We start from the raw sequence: 21121 nt of genomic DNA, 5'->3' as shown, positions 1-21121 counted from the left end.
TGTAACAGGAGGAGCAGTTGGCCCCAAGGACTGCCCACACAGAAGGATTGCTGTCAGAAGCTGTGCCCCCATTCTCCACCACTCTGCAAATGCGCCTCCTGGCACACTACTAGTAGGGGGTGAAGTCCCCTTAGCTATTGAGGGTCCTTGGGGGACAGCAACCCTACATGTTACCCCCAATAAGACACACGCAGTTGGATTGCTGAGAGGTTGTCAGAGGCCAAGCGCTCTTTCTACACCACCCCCGCAAATGCACCTCCTATTCCACTACTGATTGAGGGAAGAAGTCCACTTTAGTCCTGAGGCCCTCAGGAGTAAAGTGGAATTATTTTCCCAACCAGCAGCGCACCAGGAGGTGCTTTTACAGAGGGGTGGAGAATGGGTGTGTGGCCTCCAAGTCCTCCCAGCAATCCCGCTGTCAGGGACTTACTGGCTGTAACAGGAGGGGTTATATCAATCAATCAATCAGTGACACTTGTAAAGCGCGCTACATACCCGTAGGGTCTCAAGGCGCTGGGGGGGGGGGGGTGCCGCTACCGCTCGAACAGCCAGGTCTTCAGCTTCTTCCTGAAGGAGAGGTGGTCTTGGGTCAGGCGCAGGTCGGTCGGGAGGGAGTTCCAGGTCTTGGCGGCCAGGTAGGAGAAGGACCTTCCTCCTGTAGTCGCTCTTCGGATGCGGGGGACGGCGGCGAGGGCGTGGTTGGCTGATCGGAGGTGGCGTTTGGGAGCGTAGAAGTTGACTCGGCTGTTGAGGTAGCTCGGGCCTTGGTCGTGTAGGGCTTTGTGTGCGTGGGTGAGGAGGATCCACCAGAAGATCTTCCGTAGCATGCGTAGGATGTTGAAGCACGCCGAGGAGACGTTGTTGACTTGCCTGGTCATGGAGAGGGAGGAGTCCAGGATGAAGCCCAGGTTGCGTGCATGGTCTGTTGGTTTGGGTGCGGTGCCCAGGGCGGGCGGCCACCAGGAGTCGTCCCAGGCGGAGGGTGAGGAGCCCAGGATCAGGACCTCCGTCTTGTCCGAGTTCAGTTTCAGGCGGCTGGTCGTCATCCACTCGGCTACCTCTTTCATCCCTTCGTGCAGGTTGGCTCTGGCGGCGGCGGGGTCGTTGGTCAGGGAGAGGATCAGCTGGGTGTCGTCGGCGTAGGAGATTATGCTGAGGTTGTGTTTGCGTACGATGGCCGCGAGGGGGCTCATGTAGACGTTGAAGAGGGTGGGGCTCAGAGATGATCCTTGAGGGACGCCGCAGATGACTTCGGAGGCCTCTGACTTGTACGGTGGTAGGCGGACTCTCTGTGTTCTTCCGTCGAGGAAGGAGATGATCCATTCCAGCGCCTTGTCCTGGATTCCGATGTTGCTGAGGCGCCGTACTAGGGTGCGGTGGCAGACCGTGTCGAATGCCGCGGAGAGGTCTAGGAGGATGAGGGCCGCTGTTTCTCCATTGTCCATCAGGGCTCGGATGTCATCGGTGGCGGCGATGAGGGCGGTCTCGGTGCTGTGATTGGCTCGGAAGCCGGACTGTGAGGGGTCGAGGGATCCGTTCGTCTCGAGGAAGGCGGCCATCTGCTTGTTGACGGTCTTCTCGATGACTTTGGCTGGAAACGGGAGGAGCGAGATGGGGCGGTAGTTCTTGAGGTCGGTGGGGTCCGCTGTTGGTTTCTTGAGTAGAGCGCTGAGTTCGGCGTGTTTCCAGCTCTCAGGGAAGATGGTGGTGTTGAAGGATGTGTTGATGATGTCTCATAGGTGGAGTGCGATGACAGCGTCGGCCTTGTTGAAGAAGTGGTGAGGGCAGGGGTCGGTCGGTGATCCGGAGTGGATGGAGTTCATCGTGCGGATGGTATCTTCGGTGCTGATCGGGGTCCAGGCGTGTAGGGTGGTGGTGGGGGGTGGTTGTTCGGTCATGGTGTGCGTTGGTTGGTTGTTGAAGCTGTTGTGTATGTCCGCGATCTTGTGGAAATATGAAGCGAGGGAGTTGCAGAGGTCTTGCGATGGGGTGATGTCTTTGTTTCCTGCGCTGGGGTTGGAAAGCTCTTTCACGATGTTGAAGAGTTCCTTGCAGTTGTGTGCGTTGTTGTCCAACCGGTCCTTGAATGCTGTTTTCTTGGCAGCGCGGATCAGCTGGTGGTGTTCCCGGGTGGCAAGTTTGAAGGAGGTCCTGTTGTCCGGTGTCGGTTCCCTTCTCCAGACTTTCTCGAAGGCTCGGCAGTTCTTCTTGGAGCTCTTGAGTTCGTCGGTGAACCATGGGGCCTTCTTGCTGCCGGGTCTGCTAGGCGGGGTCCTCAGTGGGGCGAGTTCGTCCGCGCAGTTGCTGATCCCAAGGACCCTCAGCATCCAAGGGACTTCATCCCCAAATCATCACTACACCAGGAGGTGCGCTTGCCGGTTGGTTGTGAAGGGTGCGTGGCCTTCTGCAACTTGCCAGAGTTTTTTTTTCTATTTTTAAAAAATATTGAGGGAAGGGGGCTGCGTAGCCTCCCTTTGTTGGGCAATTTGTGGCCCAATGGACCCCATTCCCTGGGCCCATGCATTTTTTCAGTGGATGAGAGCAGCCTGCAGACCCCTCTCCAGGGTGATTTCATCCCCAGGGACCCCATCCTTCAGGGTCCTGCCTTTTCTTTTTTGGGATATAATTTATAGGGAGAGGGGTAGCGCAGCTCCCCTCCCGGGCCAATTTCAGCCTCGTGGATCCCATCCCACGGGGCCCAGCCTGCAGTGTGGGGGGCCTCAGTCACAACGAGGCCACCCACTTACATTTGTTGGGGACCTTGGGGGGAACCTGAAGGCCCCATGGTCCCTGCCGGCTCCAGCCTCCTATGGGAATCGACATTGCTTTTAAACACAAAGAGCTGCTAAAATGCAGCTACTGTGTGTGAAAGCATTTCTGCTCCACTTCTAATAAGAGAGAGCATTTTATGCTCTTGCTTACTAGAAGCAGAGCAGTATTTGCTATGGCTTGGCAGAAGCAGTGCTCCCGCCAAGCCAAGGCAAACTGCAATGTCCCAAGGGTAGGCCCCCCCAGGATATTGCTGGAGCTGGCGCTGGGGGTAGCGTCCCCCAAGGCCATCTCTGGCTCCAGGAGGGAGGCAGTGTGGTCCCCCCCTTTCTTACATGTAGCCCTGGGGAGGTGGTGGTCCCGGGGGTCGACAACGGATCCCCTTAATTATTGTGTTTGTGTCTCCAGGCTCTGGGGGAGGCCATAGGTCTTTCCCTGCATTTAAAAAAAAGAAAGTAGCTGCCCCAGAGAGGTGGCAGTCCGCGGGGCAGTGGGTGTTCGGGAAGGCCCCTGCATTCCTATTGTTACATGCCCCAGGGAGGTGGCAATCCCTGGGCCAGCGGGCGACGCCTTAGGGCCTCCACTGTATTTTTGTTTCAAAAAAATCAGTGCGTCATTCCCCACAGATAAACTCTGTGTGAAAATCTAAAGAGAAATGAGGAATTACGAAGGAAATCAGACCCAGAATTACCAGTTCAACTGCATTGTAACTTCTTTCCTGCAGTCAAAGTTACCTGGAGGATTATCAGGCTGCTCATAATGAGGACCTCAATAGGATTAATGGCATTTACCTCATATAGATTCATGAGTGACAATTGGATTCTTTATTCAAAAATCTGAGACACTGAAAAATGAGAACAAGAAACTAGAGAGCACAGTTCTGCACAAGTGACTTGTACTATGCCACACTAGCTAGAAAGAATGCTGGCATGTATTTGCAGGTTTCTAAATTCTGAGAACATAATTGTAGTCTAAGAAACTGATTTACAGCTTGGTGGATGGATTGCTCCATCACAAATGTGATCAATATCCTGTCTGCCTTATTACAAGTCTCTTACAAAGATAAAAAGTGCTACTTATCAAATCAAATAGGACAGTGTTATGTTTTAAGTAGGAAACTGGAAAATCCCCTAGATCCAAGGCAACTTAATAACATCTAATTTAATCAAATTGTTATGTCCGCCGTGCAAATGACTGATGAAGATAATATATATAAAAAAATATATACGACTTATTATTACGTGGAAAATATGCGGACCAGCATACACATACAAATTTAAAAAGCAAGCAATTACAACATGGAAGATTAAAACAGACACCATACAGTTTTTACAGGTTCAATGCTGTCTTCTCATTTCTTATCATAAAGAAGGCTGAATAAGTTAAAATCCCTATTTTAGAAATAACAAAGTGAGAATTAGGTTTTCAAGGTTTGGCAAATAATTTTGGTAGTCTATCTGATGTGAGTCTATAAGTGGAACTTATAGATTCACATCAAAATTTTCACAAACGGACAAAATAAAATGCACTTCTTAATGTAAGCTTTCCTTGAGTTTGATTTAAAAAAAAAACATTGCTTTTATGTAGACTCAAAGGTGATCCCATTAGTGGATTCAATTCACTATTTCCCCACTCTGGGTAGATATCCCATGATTATTTTAATCTATAATGGCAAATGCGCAGATTCTTGTTAATATACTGATACTCTCTTATTGTCAAGAAATCAGATTGCCCTGTGCCTCACAACAATTTAATCTGTTTCTCATGCGGCATTCCCACTAATACATCAATTTACTGAACAGCACATTTTCTGCAACTTCTGCGGAGCAGGTCAAAGGGATACACAGAGTTCTGGCATATCCACACAGTGCAGGTTGATCTAAAAAGCCATAGGATATAATGCACTTCTAACAAGGCAGAAAGAATATTTGTAACATCTGTGATGAAGTAACCCATCCACCAAACTATAAATGAAGCCTTTGTATTTTACTCTCTGAGGAAATGAACAACAGGTACAGTAAAAACAGAAAGAACAGCACTCTTACCATCACAAGGGTTGACACACACTGCTGAAATGGAGCCAGCTACACATCCTGATAAGAACGAGTGGAAAAATGGGGCTCTTTCACCAGAAGATGCTTGGCCAAGCTTGTTGAGATGTGAAAACAGCGGAAAATAGATGATGGAGAATGGTACATCCCTGAGAGGCAAAGACACCTTGGTCATATAGAAGTACATCATTGGCAAGATAAACATTCTAAACCAACAGCCAAGTGTTTACCTTAATAGGGTGGCTCCAAGTCCTTTGTACAGCCCTCCGATTCCATCTGTCCGCAGTATCTTTGCAGCTATATGTGTTGCCGACATTGGTCTTGAGGATGAGGCAGGGCCCACATTATAAGCTCGAGTGAGAACAGGGATGGCAGCTAAATGCTTTGGGCCCGAGTGCAAACAGTGCATTCCTCCAATGTTCTTCTGCAGTGACACTATGTCCAAAATAAATTATTTTTTCTTAGTAATAATCATAGCAGGTTTTTAATATAATACAATACTTATGTGTAACTTCTAATAATGCTTGAATACTTATAGAACACCTTTAATTTATCAGCAAATACCATTTATGCGTGTGAGGTTTGTAGGAAAAGCATCCACAACTTTTTGGGAAAGACCACTCATCACGCTTTTGAACATGTGGTTAAGACCACATTGGAGGGAGCAATCAGAACTCCTAAAATACAACCTTCAGCTTAACCGCACACTCTATTATCCTAACATCTTAATTAACTGAACTCTTCTAACAAGAACCCCTTTACCTAAACATCACCCACCCCGGCTCACCCTCTCTCTTAAATACAACCAAAACAGGTTTGCCTTTGTACCTTGCAACTTCTTCCTCTTCTTCTTCCATCCGCCCGCACTTGCTCAGGCAGCAACTCTCATTTGTAAGTTATCTCACCTCCTTTTGCTTTTAAACTTGAAACCTCATTCCCTGGCTTTATCAGAGCTCTACTTTTCACCACCAGAAAAAAACCCTCTATTGGTTCTTCCAGCATCCCTCCTATTCACCTCTTCTGTTCCTTCCATTATTACTCCAACACTTCTATCATCAGCATCAAATAAGCCCTATTGACCCAATACCAACAAATTGACTCCACCGGGTTGAAACAACATAGGCATCTTGCACACTATGCCAATAGGATTCACCAATCCCATGTGCCTTTCTTTAAAAACCAGCAATCTCCCTGTTCATCTCCTTCCTGACCTTATCAATGTCCACTGGCTTCCTTCTCTCCTCCACCTGTGACCGGGATGCATATTCGCCTACATCAGGTTGGGTGATCGTAACTGCCAAAACAGGCCGACCATCCTGCATGCTGAAATCTCCTTCTCCAGTTGAGCCTGCACCACACCTTTCACCCCCTTAGTTGACTTCAAGTTGTCTACCCACTGCAGTGTCAGCAGTCCGTAATATGAAATGCAGAATATTTCTGGGAAATCCCCTTTCAGCCCTGCTGCTGCCAATCTGCTGGGGTATTTTTTCAACCTTGGAGCCAAAACCTCCATCTTAATTGGTGTACTTGCCCTTTTGTGCTTTGCCCTTTCAATTCCATCAGCCCCTTCCCTCCCCCCTTGCTGACCTTGACCCACAAAAGTGTACAATAATGGATGTCTACTGCCACATCCCGATCACTCATGCCGAAATCGGCATAGACATCTGTAGCAGGTCCCGTGTTGTAATTCCAGCTAGCTCCTCTTGTATTTCCCTTACCCTGACTCCCTCCCACCCCTCGGGTGGGTCTGATTTGAAATGGGGCGATGATCAGAGGCAACCCATTGGCTGTGTGAGTGGTACAAATGGTTGTGGATGATGTCCTTTACTGAACCCATAGTTTGTTATCTACTCCGCCTCACGCTTTTTCTGGGTTCAAGCCCCTTCTAGGTCTAAACTCCTCATTATAATGGAGCGATGCCAGGCCTCTGAAGCTAATGTAAACTGGCATATCCGGTCCATGTAATTGAACAATGAAACGATGCATTCCAGGAATTTCCCACACATGATACTAGCATAGATTGTAAATTTTACCATCCATGTATCTATTTTGGTGAGCACCCTAGACATCCTTGCAACTTTGCTCTCCTCAGCATTAGACCCTTCTTTGCTCCATGTTTCCCTGTGCAGGAATTTGAATATGTTGAAGTACTTACATGCCCACATTTTGTTTTTAATTCTGAGCAGGGGACTACCCAGTGGCTCCACTCATCCAATGTAATTTAGCTCACCAAATATTCTTCCCCTTCCTTCTCCTTTTCCACACTTCATCCTGGTCACTTCCCTGCATAATTGCACTGTTAATTCAACCCACCATGGGACCAGCCTAACTCGTGCCTTCTGATGCACTCCACACACCGTCTCCTGCCTGGGACCCCATCTCCTTCCTACCGCCCTCGTTTGATTCTTCTCCCCCTTCTTTTCAAGAAATGTCTCTACCTTGCCCACAATACCTAATATAACTTTTCCATTGCTATCTAATAATCTACTCCTATCCATTAACCCTTGCAGTCCTGCCATCACCTTCTGTCCAGCAACTACTATTAGAAACTGGACAGTAGGTTGAATCAGGTATGACCCTAGTCAAGCAGCAACAACAAGCCTAGTCAGGGTAAGAAGCATGCACACCCTAAATTAACCTGTGCTCACCTGCTGGTAGCTTGGAACAGAGCAGTCAGGCTTAACTTAGAGGCAATGTGTAAAGTATGTGTGCAACACTTCAAACAGTAAAACACTACACAAAAAAGTTATATACTCGGTTACAAATAGAGCTTACTTTAATAAATAAGACAAGCCCAAAATGACACAAATCGAATAAGTAGAACTTGAAATATTGAGTTTTACAGATTACAGAGAAATATATCTCTTACAAGCAAAAAGTACTATTTGGGACATTTGGTCGCTCAAAACCGGGACAAAGTCAAATGTTTAGGTCAACCATGATGGAGCTGAGACCAGCTTTAGAAAGAACACGGTAGTGAATGCAATTACAAAGCCTAAACCCAGGAAGCATGCAATAGTTAATACATTAACTTATGAGATGTAAACAGTATTAATGAAAACCAAACATGTTGTTTGTATACAAAATAGTATTTATAGTTTATTTATAATATTTTCTTCATTTTTGTTTAGGATTTCTTTTATAAAAATACATAAAAAGTACAGTGCCATATAACTGATGTTTCAAATAAGACAATGTAAAGACAAATCAAGAACAATATAGAGAAACGAAAGAGGTGGGTCACAAATGACTAAGTTGGAAATGGGGCTAGTGGAGTAAGCAAAGCGGTGGATGGAGACCAGCTACAGGGACCCTGTTAGGTCCGCTGAACAAAAATATCTTAATCCTGGTTAGGGAACACTTGAGTGGATTCGCGTCAAAGATACATCGCGCAGCAGAGGCAGTGCGTTGGTTCCAAAATGCAATGAGGCTGCTGTGTGGGTCCTGATGTGTCGGTGTTGAGAATCCTTTTGGTGAACTACACAAGGCCCAACTGTCACCTAGAACAGACATGTGATCAGAGACAGCCACCAAATGGCTATAGTGAGACAATTCCCACTTACTAAAAGTGCCATTTTCAGAATTGTAATTTAAAATCTGACTTCACCATAATTCAGGATTTTACACTAGGATTCCAGAGACATCCGACTTGGGGGTCTTATCTCTTCCCAATTGGAAATTACACTTATAAATTGTAACAAGGCAATCCCAAAGTTATCCTATGGAAGAGGTAAGTTTTGTAGTCTGAAAAACGACTTTGCGAGTTTTTCACTACTAGGACATGTAAAACTTAAAAGTACACGTCCTGCCTTTTAAATACATTGCACCCTGCTCTTTGTGTTAATGGCCTACCTTAGGAGTGACTTGTATGTACAAAAAGGGAAGTTTACGTCTGGCAAAAGGTTTATTTTGTCTGGTTGACATGGCAGTGTAAACCTGAACACACAGTGGCAGGCCTGTGACATGGTTAAAGGTCCACTTAAGTGGGTGGCACAATCAGTGCTGAAGGCCCACTAGTAGCATTTAATTGACAGGCCCTGGGTACAGGGGATATCACTTTACGAGGGACATAAAAGTAAATTAAATATGCCAATTAGAGATGAACCAATGTTACCATGTTCAGGGGAGAGACCACAAGCACTTTAGCACTGGTTAGCAGTAGTAATGTGTAATAGTCTGAATACCAGCAAAAACGAGGAGAGAAAAATGAAGGAGGGTGGCAAAATGTTGGAGGGAATCACCCTGAAGCTGTTAGGTTTAACAACTACCTCCTCCTCGCTCTTTTATGCTGATGGATCAGGGTTTTCGTGAAATAAAACCTGCTCAAATTGAACCCTCAGTAACATTTATTAACAGTGTACTTCTTGACAAATGAAAAATTAAAAGACTAATGCTGCTTTTATGCACTTTATTAACATTTGAAATGAAAATAATATTAACTTGGGTTACGCATGGATAAATGCAGCACTGAGTGGGTGCCTAATGTATGGCATTTTAAGTGATTAATAATGCCAGTGTTTGTTTTCCGTAGAAGCATGGTTTTCTGCTCTGAGGGAAACCTTTGGGTTAATGAAATGAAAATACATTCTGAAAATAATGTTGAACGAGATGGGGAAGGTGGAAGACGAGTGTCCTTCATGAGTCCCCTGTGCCTGCCAAGAGTTAGCAGGAAGAAACAATTTCTTCACCGAGTGGAGGAAAATTTCCTTAGAATACAGCACTGGCGAACAAATGTGACACAGAATTTGCTACATGACCAGGATGGAGAAAATTAATATTATGACAGTGGCTCGAATTGATATTTTGTGGGTTGGAAGTAGATATACAGAATAAATGGACAATAAGACACTGAGTGAGATGGACATGACGAGAGTAGTGTGACAGTACACCCCCTTCCTCAACCAATCATGTGTAGAGAAGTCTTCTGTTCGGACACAAATGTGGGTTGGACATCTGGGTTTTAGTATATAATTGAGGTACCTGGTGGGTGGGGTTTGGTTTGTCAGTGGCTTGCTTTTCTACCTGCATGAGGAGAGGCCTTGTTAGCAGTCTTGTATTCTTGTACTGGCTGTTCCTGTCTGGTGATTCCTGATATAGTCTTTCCCTCTTCAACTCTTCTTGAGGGGTCTTACTGCTCTCTTGGCCAAGGAGCAGTTTTCATATTTCAATTGGGTTAGTATAGACAGAAAACTGAATTTGCACAATCATTTGCAAATGTAATTTATCTCTGAACCTTTTGCTTCTTGGTACCTCCACTCATTTATGCACTGTCAAATGAGTTGTGTTTTTCTCATTATTTCTCTGATATTGTTACTCTGTGATGATCTAGGATTTGTACTGTATATTGGTATTGATGAGCATTTTTTCACATTATTTAAATAAACATTATAAATATACAAATGAGTCTGTCTTTATTAGCGGTGTTTTATTTGTTTATTAGTATTTTTAGAACCAAGTATTAGTTTGCTAAACCCTGTCAACTATATAAATATTGCATCGCCATTATTGGTATACTAGAAATGAAGATACAAAGTGGATTTTGGTAAGTTTGGTATATTGCTTAGAAATTCACTAACTAGCATGAAGGGACTAGCTGGGTAAAGAAATGGGGCCTTGTCTGTAGAAAATTATTATTCCCAGATCGCTGGATCAGTTTTAGTAGCAGCCTGCAGGTTTATATAGACTATTTTGGAAAATTAATGATTGAATTATTGATTTTGGTTACTAATATGAAAAGTTAGCTTCTTTGTTTTATGTAGTTTGGAAGTACGGGTACGGAGTTCCCTAAGATCCAAGTATGTTGATTTAGCCTCAGGGGCAGAGGAAGAGTGTGGAAAAGTATCAAACTGTTGTTGTAATATCGAACAGTGAAAGGCTGTTGATATTATTCTAAGGGACCTATTCTAAAGTAAGTGAGTAGGCTGAATGTAATAGTGACATCCTCTTCCAAAACTTTAGAAAGTACACCTAAAGGAGTACCAAGATTTCTCTTCACTTGATTGTAATGGTGAAAGTCCTCTTCCGAAACTTTAGGATATACACCTAAAGGAGCACCAATACCTCTTTTCACTTGCTTGAGGAGTAGAGTGAAGCTGGTCGTTATTTTATTAGATGTAAAAGAAACTCTTAAATAATTGAACTATCTCTGTATTTAGTGGAGCAAACAAAGGACCCCATTAGGATAGCGGGCAGAAAATCACTCCGACTGGAGGCGGGAAACAACCGCCAGCCGGGACCGTGGATAAACCGGCGGTCAAATTAGGATCAACCGCCAAAAAAGACCGACCGCTGCAGTAGCAGGCAAACCAAAACCGCCCGAAGCGGGTGGTGATGTCTAAAAACCGACCGCGGCGGTCGGAAACACAGCAGAAAAGCTACAACCTACAGCAAGCAAAGCTGAGACACCGCACGGGAAATTAGGATATCCCCGATGGTCTCACGGTACAATCCAATGTTTCCGACCGCCGCGGTCGCACACAGGAGTGAATTGGAGAGACAGCGGAAGAGCTGCAGCATAGCCACCGCAGTGGACGGTACATGAAAAACATGGCGGACAATGCCAAAACACCTCAACGATGCCAAACTTTGCACAAATCAAAGTAGCAATGCCCTCCAAATACACAAAACACATACCAATGAAAAAACAAATGCCCAAAAAAAGATACAATTCCCAGGACAACGCCAACAACACACCTGACATCAAAATTCCATTTGGACACACCCAATAGCTGAGTATAAAATCAGCCCCTTTACTGACCACAATCCTTTGCAACACTCCAGAAGAGAAGGGCATACACCAGATCTGTCAAGAGAGGCAAAAGAAAACAGCACACACACACCACCACCACCACTACCACCACCACCATCACTACCACCATCACACCAGCATCAACAATTCCACACCGCACAACACACCTCACACATCAACACCACACCCACAACATACAACCCTGCACCCAAAAACACTTCCAATACCACGCACCTTGGCAGCACAGAAAATGCCCAAATTCACAGAGAGTGAGTTGACAGTCATGGTCAATGACCTAGTCAGAGTGGAAGCACAACTGTTTGGTAGCCTGGTCCAACAGACACCATTAGCCACAAGGACACAAATGTGGGAAAGGATAGTTCAAAGGGTCAATGCAGTAGGGACCACCCCGCAATCCAAGAAGGAGATCATGAAGCAGTGGCATAATCTCAAGAGGGTTGTCAAAGAGAGGAGAAGCAAGAACCGGGAGCTGGCTGACAGGACTGGCGGTGGCCCTACCATTCCACCAAAACCATTCACACCATGGGAGGAGACGGTGCTTGCCATACTGCATCCTGAGAGTCTCACAGGAGTATCCGGGGGAGTGGAGGCTGGTTAGTACAAGCAAACGTTATCCAACACACTGATAAGTACTTCCTTGCACAACCCAAACCCCATTGCTTTTCCACCCTCAACTAACAGGTAGCTAGCCATCTTGCTTGGGAGGTCTGTTTGGGCTTTGGAGGCCTGTTCAACGACACCCACCACACCCCCTGTCCCGCAGCCTACCAAGATGGAGCCCTCCCCCAACACCACTCAGAAGCATGTGGCAGCCATTGCACTGTTCCCCCTCACCTAACAGGTAGGTAGCCATCTTGCTTGGGAGGCTTCTTTGGGGGTGGGAGGCCTGTACAACGACTCCCACCATGCCCCCTGTCCCACACCTGAGCAGGATAGAGACCTCCCCCACCCAGGAGCATGTGTCAGCCATTGCACTGTTCACCCTCGCCTAACAGGTAGGTAGCCATCTTGCTTGGGAGGCCTCTTTGGGGCCGGGAGGCCTCTATCACGACTCCCACCATACCCCCTGTCCCACAGCCTGTCAAGATGGAGCCCTCCCCCAACACCACCCAGAAGCATGTGTCAGCCATTGCACTGTTCCCCCTCACCTAACAGGTAGGTAGCCATCTTGCTTGGGAGGCCTCTTTGGGGGTGGGAGGCCTGTACAACGACTCCCACCATGCCCCCTGTCCCACATTGTCCCACACCTGAGCAGGATAGAGACCTCCCCCACCCAGGAGCATGTGTCAGCCATTGCACTGTTCACCCTCGCCTAACAGGTAGGTAGCCATCTTGCTTGGGAGGCCTCTTTGGGGGTGGGAGGCCTGTATCACGACTCTCACCATACCCCCTGTCCCACAGCCTGTCAAGATGGAGCCCTCCCCCAACACCACCCAGAAGCATGTGTCAGACATTGCACTGTTTACCCTCACCTAACAGGTAGCTAGCCATCTTGCTTGGGAGTCCTCTTTGGGAGTGGGAGGCTTGTGCTCCCACTCCCACCCAGGAGCACACCCCAGCAAGATGGAGCCCACCACCCAGGAGCACATGGAAGCCATTGCATTCTTCACCAAAGAAACTTACAGGTAGGTAGCCATCTTGCTTGGGAGGCCTGTTCGGGGGTTGGAGGCCTGTACCACGACTCCCACCATGCCCCCTGTCCGACACCCCAGCAGGATGGAGCACTCTCCCATCCAGAAGCATGTGCAGCCATTGTGTCACCCTCATCTAACTTACAGGTAGGTAGCCATCTTGCTTGGGAGGCTTATATGTGGGAGGGAGGCCTGTACCACTACTCCCACCAGGCCCTCTGCCCCACACCTGAGTAGGATAGAGCCCTCCCCCACACCACCCAGGAGCATTTGGAAGCCATTGCATTGTCCACCCTCACCTTACAGGTAGGTAGCCATCTTGCCTGGGAAGCCTGTTTGGTGGTTGGAGGCCTGTACAGCGACTCCCACCATGCCCCCTGTCCCACACCTGAGCAGCATGGAGCACTCCCTCCCACCCAGGAGCACCTGGAAGCCATTGCACTGTTCACCAAACAAACTTACAGGTAGGTAGCTATCTTCACTGGTCTGGCTGTTTGTGGGTGGGAGACCTGCATCACTACACACAGCACCAATTGCATGCAATGCATCAATACCTGCCATGTACAAATAATTGATGTTCCTCTGTACCATGTAATTACGACCAGTATTGCACTTAATATTAATAGTGAAGATCTCTCAATTGTGTAGTGTACAGACAGTCGATACTACGCAGCTAACAGAATACTTGCACAGTGCCCAACACTGAACATTCCCCATCTAATCCACAGGTGATGAAGAACTCGCTGCTGAGGACAACAACGACCAGCAGAGCTAGTCTCCAGCCCCGGTACATGGACTCTTGGATGTTGACTCCCAGGATAGTTTGGAGGATGAGCTCCAGGCGGGCCCAACTGGTGTGCCAGGGACCAACAGGTCCCAGGCCCCCATCCTCCCCACCACCACATCTGCTGCAACAACAACAGCACAGCAGACCTCTGCAGTCGCGGACTGTGCCTCCACCGCTGCCACCTCCACCACCACCACCACCACCACCAGTACCACCTACAGCACCCTCCCTGTTCCAGGGGATGACCTGGACACACCAAGAACTGTGGAGGGCAGGGAGAGTGTGCGTGGACCCACAGTGGCGAGGCAACACGTCCATGGCAGCAGGGCAGGTGGGAGGGCCAGGGTCACACCCAGACCTAAGGAGGTTGGCACACCATCCCTGGACCACTTCACCAGAGTCATTGGGGCATATAAACAGGTCCAGGAACAAAGTGGCCGGTCTGACGAACTATTACATGAGCTCATCCTGCTGATGAGGTCCATTGATGCACGCATGGACAAATGGTCGACCTCATGGCCCAGCAAGTGGCGTTACTGAGGGACAGGCCTGCGTCCCAAACAACACCTCCACCTCCTCTGTTGTGCTGCAGGATGACAGTGCACCATCCTCCCCTGCGGCCACAGAGAAGGGTGAGTCCTCAGATGCCGCTGGCCATGCAGCAGGCCCCCCTGCCAAAGCGATCATGGGGGCATCCAAAGAAGAGCCTGGGAGTCTCTGGAGGCAAAGCACCAGCCACATGCCAGTCACGGAGCCAGCCATGATGGCAACCCTCTTCCCCACTGCATTGACTGTTTGGACTGTCCTTCCCCACACTGCCTTGTGAATGGCATCTGTTTGTTGGACTAGGTCACCACATCCATGTGCTGTCTTCTCTTGCATCTCATCTACCATGACTTTCAACTCACTGCTCCATCACCACCTTCATGTAAATATGCCCACACCCCTCACATGTCAACTTTGTAAATAAAATACCTTACACACTTGAATTTGTGAAGTTTTGTTTTTACTGCAATATCTACAGTGTTGAAAATGTCCATGATGTATCCAAAAGATGTACACTATGTAGGCCTGGATAATTTTGAGGCACCTAGGGAGACACAACAGAACAAAAGTCACTGGCATTAGTGTGGCATCGCAGACATAACACTACACAAAACATCCACATAAGTCTACAGGCAGACAACAGAATGTGCAGCCTGTGTCACCAAACAGAGTTCTGTATACGTTCACATGTAAAATGTTACTGCCACATTTCCACACACAGGTGACTCAACATGTGCCTGCCTGTACAGCCCGCGCATAGCCCTTCACAACAACAGTAATCACACCAGACAATGTACAAGTCGTACCTCGTCACCCACCTTCAAATGAAGTAGCGGGTGATGAGCTGTTGACGCATGTCAACTCCTTCCCCCTCTCCACTGTCCTCATCACTGGATTCAGGGCCCTGAAGAGGCGGGGGCCTTGGGTCCTCACCATCATCCAGGAGCAGGGGATTCCCCTTGTGAATGGCCATGTTGTGCAGCATACAGCATGCCACAAAGATCTTGCAGACCTTCCCAGGCGAGTATGACAGTGCACCTCCAGTCCTATTAAGGCAGCGGAATCTTGACTTGAGCAGGCCAAAAGTCCGCTCAATGACACGTCGGGTCCTGCCATGGGCCTCATTGTACCTGACGGCAGCCGGGGCCTGAGGATTCTGTAGTGGGCTCAGCAGCCATGGATGCCTGGGATATGCAGAGTCACCTGTGAATGACAAACACACATTGCAATGTTGCACACGCAGAGGGCAGCAGGTCACACACACAGCACGCCATATCACTAGGCATACTCACTCACAATCCAAGCACTCTCGGGAAGCAGATTTGCCATCATCCAGGGCACCATGCTGTTCCTCAGGATGTACAAATCATGGGCTGAGCCTGGGAATCTTGCACACACATGTGATATGGTCATATCCGTAAGGCACACCACCAGCACATTGATTGAATGATAATGTTTATGATTTCTAAAAATGTGCTCACTTGCCTGTGGTGGCACCAGACCTACATGGGTGCAATCGATGGCACCAACAACATGGGGGATGTGCCTAAGGGAATAGAAGTCACCCTTCACAACGGACAAATTCTGCTCCCCTGGGGAAATGTATCGATCCTTATATATCATCATGGCTGTAAGAACATCCCTCAGCACCAGGGTGAACATGGGTTGCGACATCCCAGCAGCGCTGGCCACGGTCTCCTGGAAGGAACCAGTTGCAAAAAAGTAGAGGGCTGCCATCACATTCTATGTGGGTGTGAATGCAGTTGGGTAGTGGCGATGAGGCTGCAGGTGAGGCTCCAACAGATCACAAAGGGTCTTCAGTGTTGGTCTGTCGAGGCAGAATTTGCGAATGATCGCTATATCCTCCATGTCCTCCAGCACTGTCAGGTGACTTATGAGATTAGGCCTCCTCCTAGTTGGGATGTAAATGGACAAATGTCACTGACAACCATCATGAGATGGCCACAGCACATACCATTAGGAAGGTCACGGAAAACCAAAGACTGCCATGAGAGATGCGTGGCATACCTGGTTACATGGGTGGACATTTGAGACACACAGAGGGCACACCTCTCCATTTACAATACACAAGTGCCGCAAACAACACATAGGTCAATGTGAATGCACACATACTGAACCCACATTTCACATGTGCACGCCTCGTACCGTACCAACCACCAATGTGTGTAAAATTACCATGACTGTCTCATACCCATCTGCTGTACCTGTCACACCTCAATGCATCATGTGAACTTGGCACACATCCACAACCCAATTATCACAGTAGCTGGAAAACTGTCACTTGTGTGCATGAGCTGATATGAAAGCACAAGTAAGTAACAACACCATACAGTGAGACAAGCCTTGCCAACTTCAGCACTGACCCACAGCACATTGATTTGTTACACATTATTGACACAAGCTTAACACTGTGAAGCATCGTCAACCATCAAATGCATAAGTGAAATGGCAGGGACCACAGACCAATGTGCGTCACACATAACATGCATCCACCTGTGGAGGATATGCAATAATGGCATTGTGTGCCCAATGATGTGCCATTAACCATGTTGCTGCTGTGCACTGATGCAGTGGACATTGCCATTGCATGTGCCCCAAATCGCTGTAGCTACCTCCTGGTCACGGAGTTGTGACACCAGCACTACCCCCTTCACAAGTGCGGTAGCCATTGGCATGGAGACATGGGTAGATGGTGGTGGGCATGCTCCGCCACCCAAATCGCGGAAGCTACCGCTTGGCCATGACAGTGTGACACCAGCACCACCCCCTTCACAAATGCGGTAACCATTGGCATGGTGACATGGTTAGATGGCGGTGGGCTTACTCCGCCACCCAAATCGCTAAAGCTACCGCCTGGCCACAGCGGTGTAACACCAGCACCACCCCCTTCACAAGTGCGGTAGCCGTTGGCATAGAGACATTGTTAGATGGCGGTGGGCATGCACCGCCACCCAAATCGCGGAAGCTATCGCCTGGCCACAGGGGTGTGACACCAGCACCACCCCCTTCACAATTGCGGTAGCCTTTGGCATGGAGACATGGTTAGATGGCGGTTAAGCATGGGCGGAAAATCCGTTACGTTCGCGGATTTGGGGGATTTTCGGTAAATTCGCAATCCGCGAGATTGGCGAATTTCCCGCAAAATCCGCAAATTCGCACGCAGCGGATTTTTTTTCTTTGCGGTGTAAGTTTGCAATTGCGAACATGTAGGTGCAGCGGGCAGCAACAATCTCGCACTCGCGAAATTACAAAAATTGCAATTCCGCACAAGAAATCTACTAGCAAGCAGCATAGACCTTCTGAAAATGATTATTTTTATCAGAATAACTCCTCAGGTTGACATTTGCCTGCACTTTTTTAGATTTGAGGCCTTTTGATTTTCTTTGGATAACTTTTGGATTAGAAATCAACTTTCTCATATAAGCTTGGTGGGGCATTAAAGTTGCTGTAATGCTGCTCTGCAGAAAAACGAGTTTTGCAAAAGTGAAAGCAGGTTCAAAAGTTCAAACTCATCATTAGTAACCGTTCCCTGTAGTGCTTCCTGACAAGGGCCCCTCCAAAGTTCAGTTGCTAGTTGCAACAATTGTATGACCCTGCTCTGACCCTCACAGCAGGCTCATAGAATAGCTACAAGTAGGCCACAAAGGTCCTGGAAAAAAAAATTGCACTGCAACAGAAAGCAAATTACAGATAAGGATGCAGGTGCCAGACTGGAATTTTAAAACAGTGACACATTAATAAATCAACCCCAAATTAATTCATGTCAGTTGAAGCAGGCAGGTGTGCTTGCTTTTTCCCCCCATAATCTACAGTGATGATGAACCAGAGGGTGGCATAAGGCATTGATGTACCAGAGGGTGGCATGGGTAAAACAGAGGGTGGCAGGGGTGAAACAGAGGATGCTGGGAACCTATGATGATGAACCAGACGTAGAAACAACATAATCGTGACCGTTGCGAGCCGACATGTAAGTTCGCGATTGCGAACTGTTACAAAACCCTCGCGAACTGTCAGAAATCCTTGCGAACTGGCAGAAATCCTTGCGAACACAAAAAAAAAATCCGCAAATTCGCGAGAATTCGCGGATTTTGCGGATTGCGAGTTCGCAAATTCGCAAAATTCGCGAACGCCAGATTCGCAAAATTCGCCCATGCTTAATGGTGGTGGGCATGCTCCGCCACCCAAATCGCAGTAGCTACAGCCTGGCCACGGCGGTGCGACACCGCCATGGGGCATTGCCTACAGCCAATGGGAGTGATGGTTGCGGTGGCATGATGTAATTGGATGCTTTTGAAAGATGCACCATCGCGGTAGCGCACCTCGGGCCCCTGCGGTGCATCATCGCCATGGAGCATTTCCTACAGCCAATGGGAGCGATGATTGCGATGGCATGATGCAGTTTTGAAAATCGCACAAGGCGTGCTCCGTCACCGCAGATGCGGTCTTTGGATGCTTTTGAAAGATGCACCATCGCGGTAGCGCACCCGGGGCCCCTGCGGTGCATCACCTCCATGGAGCATTGCCTACAGCAAATGGAATCGATGATTTTGGTGGCATGATGCAATTTTGAATATCGCGGAAGGCGTGCTCTGTTACCACGGAGATGGTCATTGGATGCTTTTGAATGAGGCAGACCTGGACAACCAATTGTTGCAGCCTTGCACCTTACAAACGATCCCAGGGGGCTATACATCTGTGGGAGTGAGCCTCTCATTTCCACTGCTCACAGAGCCTGCTGCCTGTGACCCTCTCCTGCTGCTGCCTCAAGTGCCTGCTGCCCGGGACCCTCTCCTGCTGCTGCTTCAAGTGCCTGCTGCCTGGGACCCTCTCCTGCTGCTGCCTCAAGTGCCTGCTACCTGGGACCCCTCATCACTCACGTCCACCACAGGTGTTCGATGTCCACAGGGATGGCAAGGACAGAGAAGATCCGTGCCAGTCCATTCACAAGCGAGAAGCTGGAGGTCCTAGTGGACGAGGTGCTGGCACAGTACCCAAGGCTGTATGGTGGCCCCAATGTAGTGGTAAGTCATCATTAAGGGAGCTGGAGGGCAGGGGGGTGTCAGACTTGTAGTTGTGCTGCTGCAGTATATGCCTGAGGATGTGGGGTTGTGTCATACACTGACAAACAAGCTGTTTCCAGGGCGAGGGAGTGTGTGTGTCCCAATGCCACTGTTTTCACTGCTTGCAGTTGTATGTGTGAGTGGAGTGTGTTACATTGTCAGCCATACAGAGCCACAGGATGTTGGACATGTAGGTGCCAGGACAGTAATTGCTCGGGTGAATGTTTCTGTGTGCCCCTGTTGTCCGACTCAGTGTGAACCCAGAGACTAGGCCCAGTGCCTGCCCACCTAAACAAGAACACATCACCGAACTTACAAGGTTCTTGCTCCTGTTCATTCACACTTAATAGAAGATATGCACCATCTCAGCCCTGTATAATTGCACACAAACACACTTCTGTAGATGGCTATTATGTTGGTGAGTCCATGTGCCCTGAGGCCATACACATTACAAACACATATGTTCCCAGGGCATGCTCATTTAATGCTGCCCAGTCATGCACACAGTGCTTCTAGACACAGACACAGGTAGATATGTGAGGTATGTAGTGGGCAGAGATGCATGGGACTGGTGATGTCTGCAAGCCACTGAGGGGGCACAGTGCAGTCACCCTGCATGTGTGTGAGATTATCAGGGCCCCTCTACGCCCTCATGTATGCATGCAATCACATCTGTTTGGCCATGTGCAGAGTGCCCTTGTGAGGTGTCCCCCAGTTTGGGATGGAGGGAGATTACAATAGGTCCTGAGTCTGTGTCTTGCTACTGTACTGATAGATGTTGGTACATGACACTGTGTAACTGGTCATTTACCCTTCTTTTCTCCCATACCTGCAGCTCAAGGTACACCAGCGTAAGGCCGTGTGGAGGGCCATTGCAGCAAAGGTGCGAGCCCTGGCGGTATCCAACCGACGACGCACCCACTGCCACAAGAGGTGGGACGACATCAGCCGGCTGGCAAAGAATGTGGCAGAGATGACATTGGGGCTGCTACCGCGCACTGGGCGTTTGGCACAGCGCAACATAACACCACAAATGGTCCGCATATTGGCAGTGACAAATCCGGAGCTGGATGCACGTCTGAAGGAGCATTGCCAGCAAGGCAGGGATGAGCATTTGTGTAGGGTGACTTTGGCTGGGAGCGGATGCATGTGTGCAGGGCCTGTGGCAACGGTGGCCCATGTGATGTTCGTGTGGTGGTGCTGTGCTGTGTCATGTGAGTGGCTGCTGGGATGTGTGCCAGTGTCAGGCATTGGGCCAAACTGGCCTTACAAAGCTGATCCTCCCTGCTGTGCTTTCTCATAGCCAGGTGGGTTAGGATCTACATGGTCATTCAGCATTTAGAATAGTGTGGGAAATCTATTAGTGGGTGAACAGCAGGGTCCACTATCTGAGTGTGACTTCATGTATGCCTACTTTGCATGCACCATGATCGGTGAGGCCCACACATCTGACAACAAGGTTCCCCAGAGTACAACATGCTGCTTGG

At 48.3% G+C, this 21121-nt stretch overlaps 1 protein-coding gene across 1 annotated transcript in view; it reads right to left on the bottom strand.

The window, feature by feature from the left end:
- The window catches only part of LOC147712429 (mitochondrial glutamate carrier 1-like), a 327075-nt gene that overhangs the window by 141524 nt on the left and 164430 nt on the right, over positions 1 to 21121 (bottom strand). Inside the window, exons 6-7 of the mRNA XM_086923106.1 lie at positions 5051 to 5255; positions 4815 to 4969 (exon numbers count right to left, since the gene is read on the bottom strand). Of these exons, the coding sequence (XP_086779232.1) occupies positions 4815 to 4969; positions 5051 to 5255 (360 nt within the window). The remainder of the gene's footprint in view (positions 1 to 4814; positions 4970 to 5050; positions 5256 to 21121) is intronic.

This window comes from Lissotriton vulgaris, chromosome 5 (assembly GCF_964263255.1).
Source record: "Lissotriton vulgaris chromosome 5, aLisVul1.2, whole genome shotgun sequence".
NCBI lineage: Eukaryota > Metazoa > Chordata > Amphibia > Caudata > Salamandridae > Lissotriton > Lissotriton vulgaris.
Note: the sequence above shows the minus strand (reverse complement) of the source record. Positions and strands in the feature narration are given on the sequence as shown.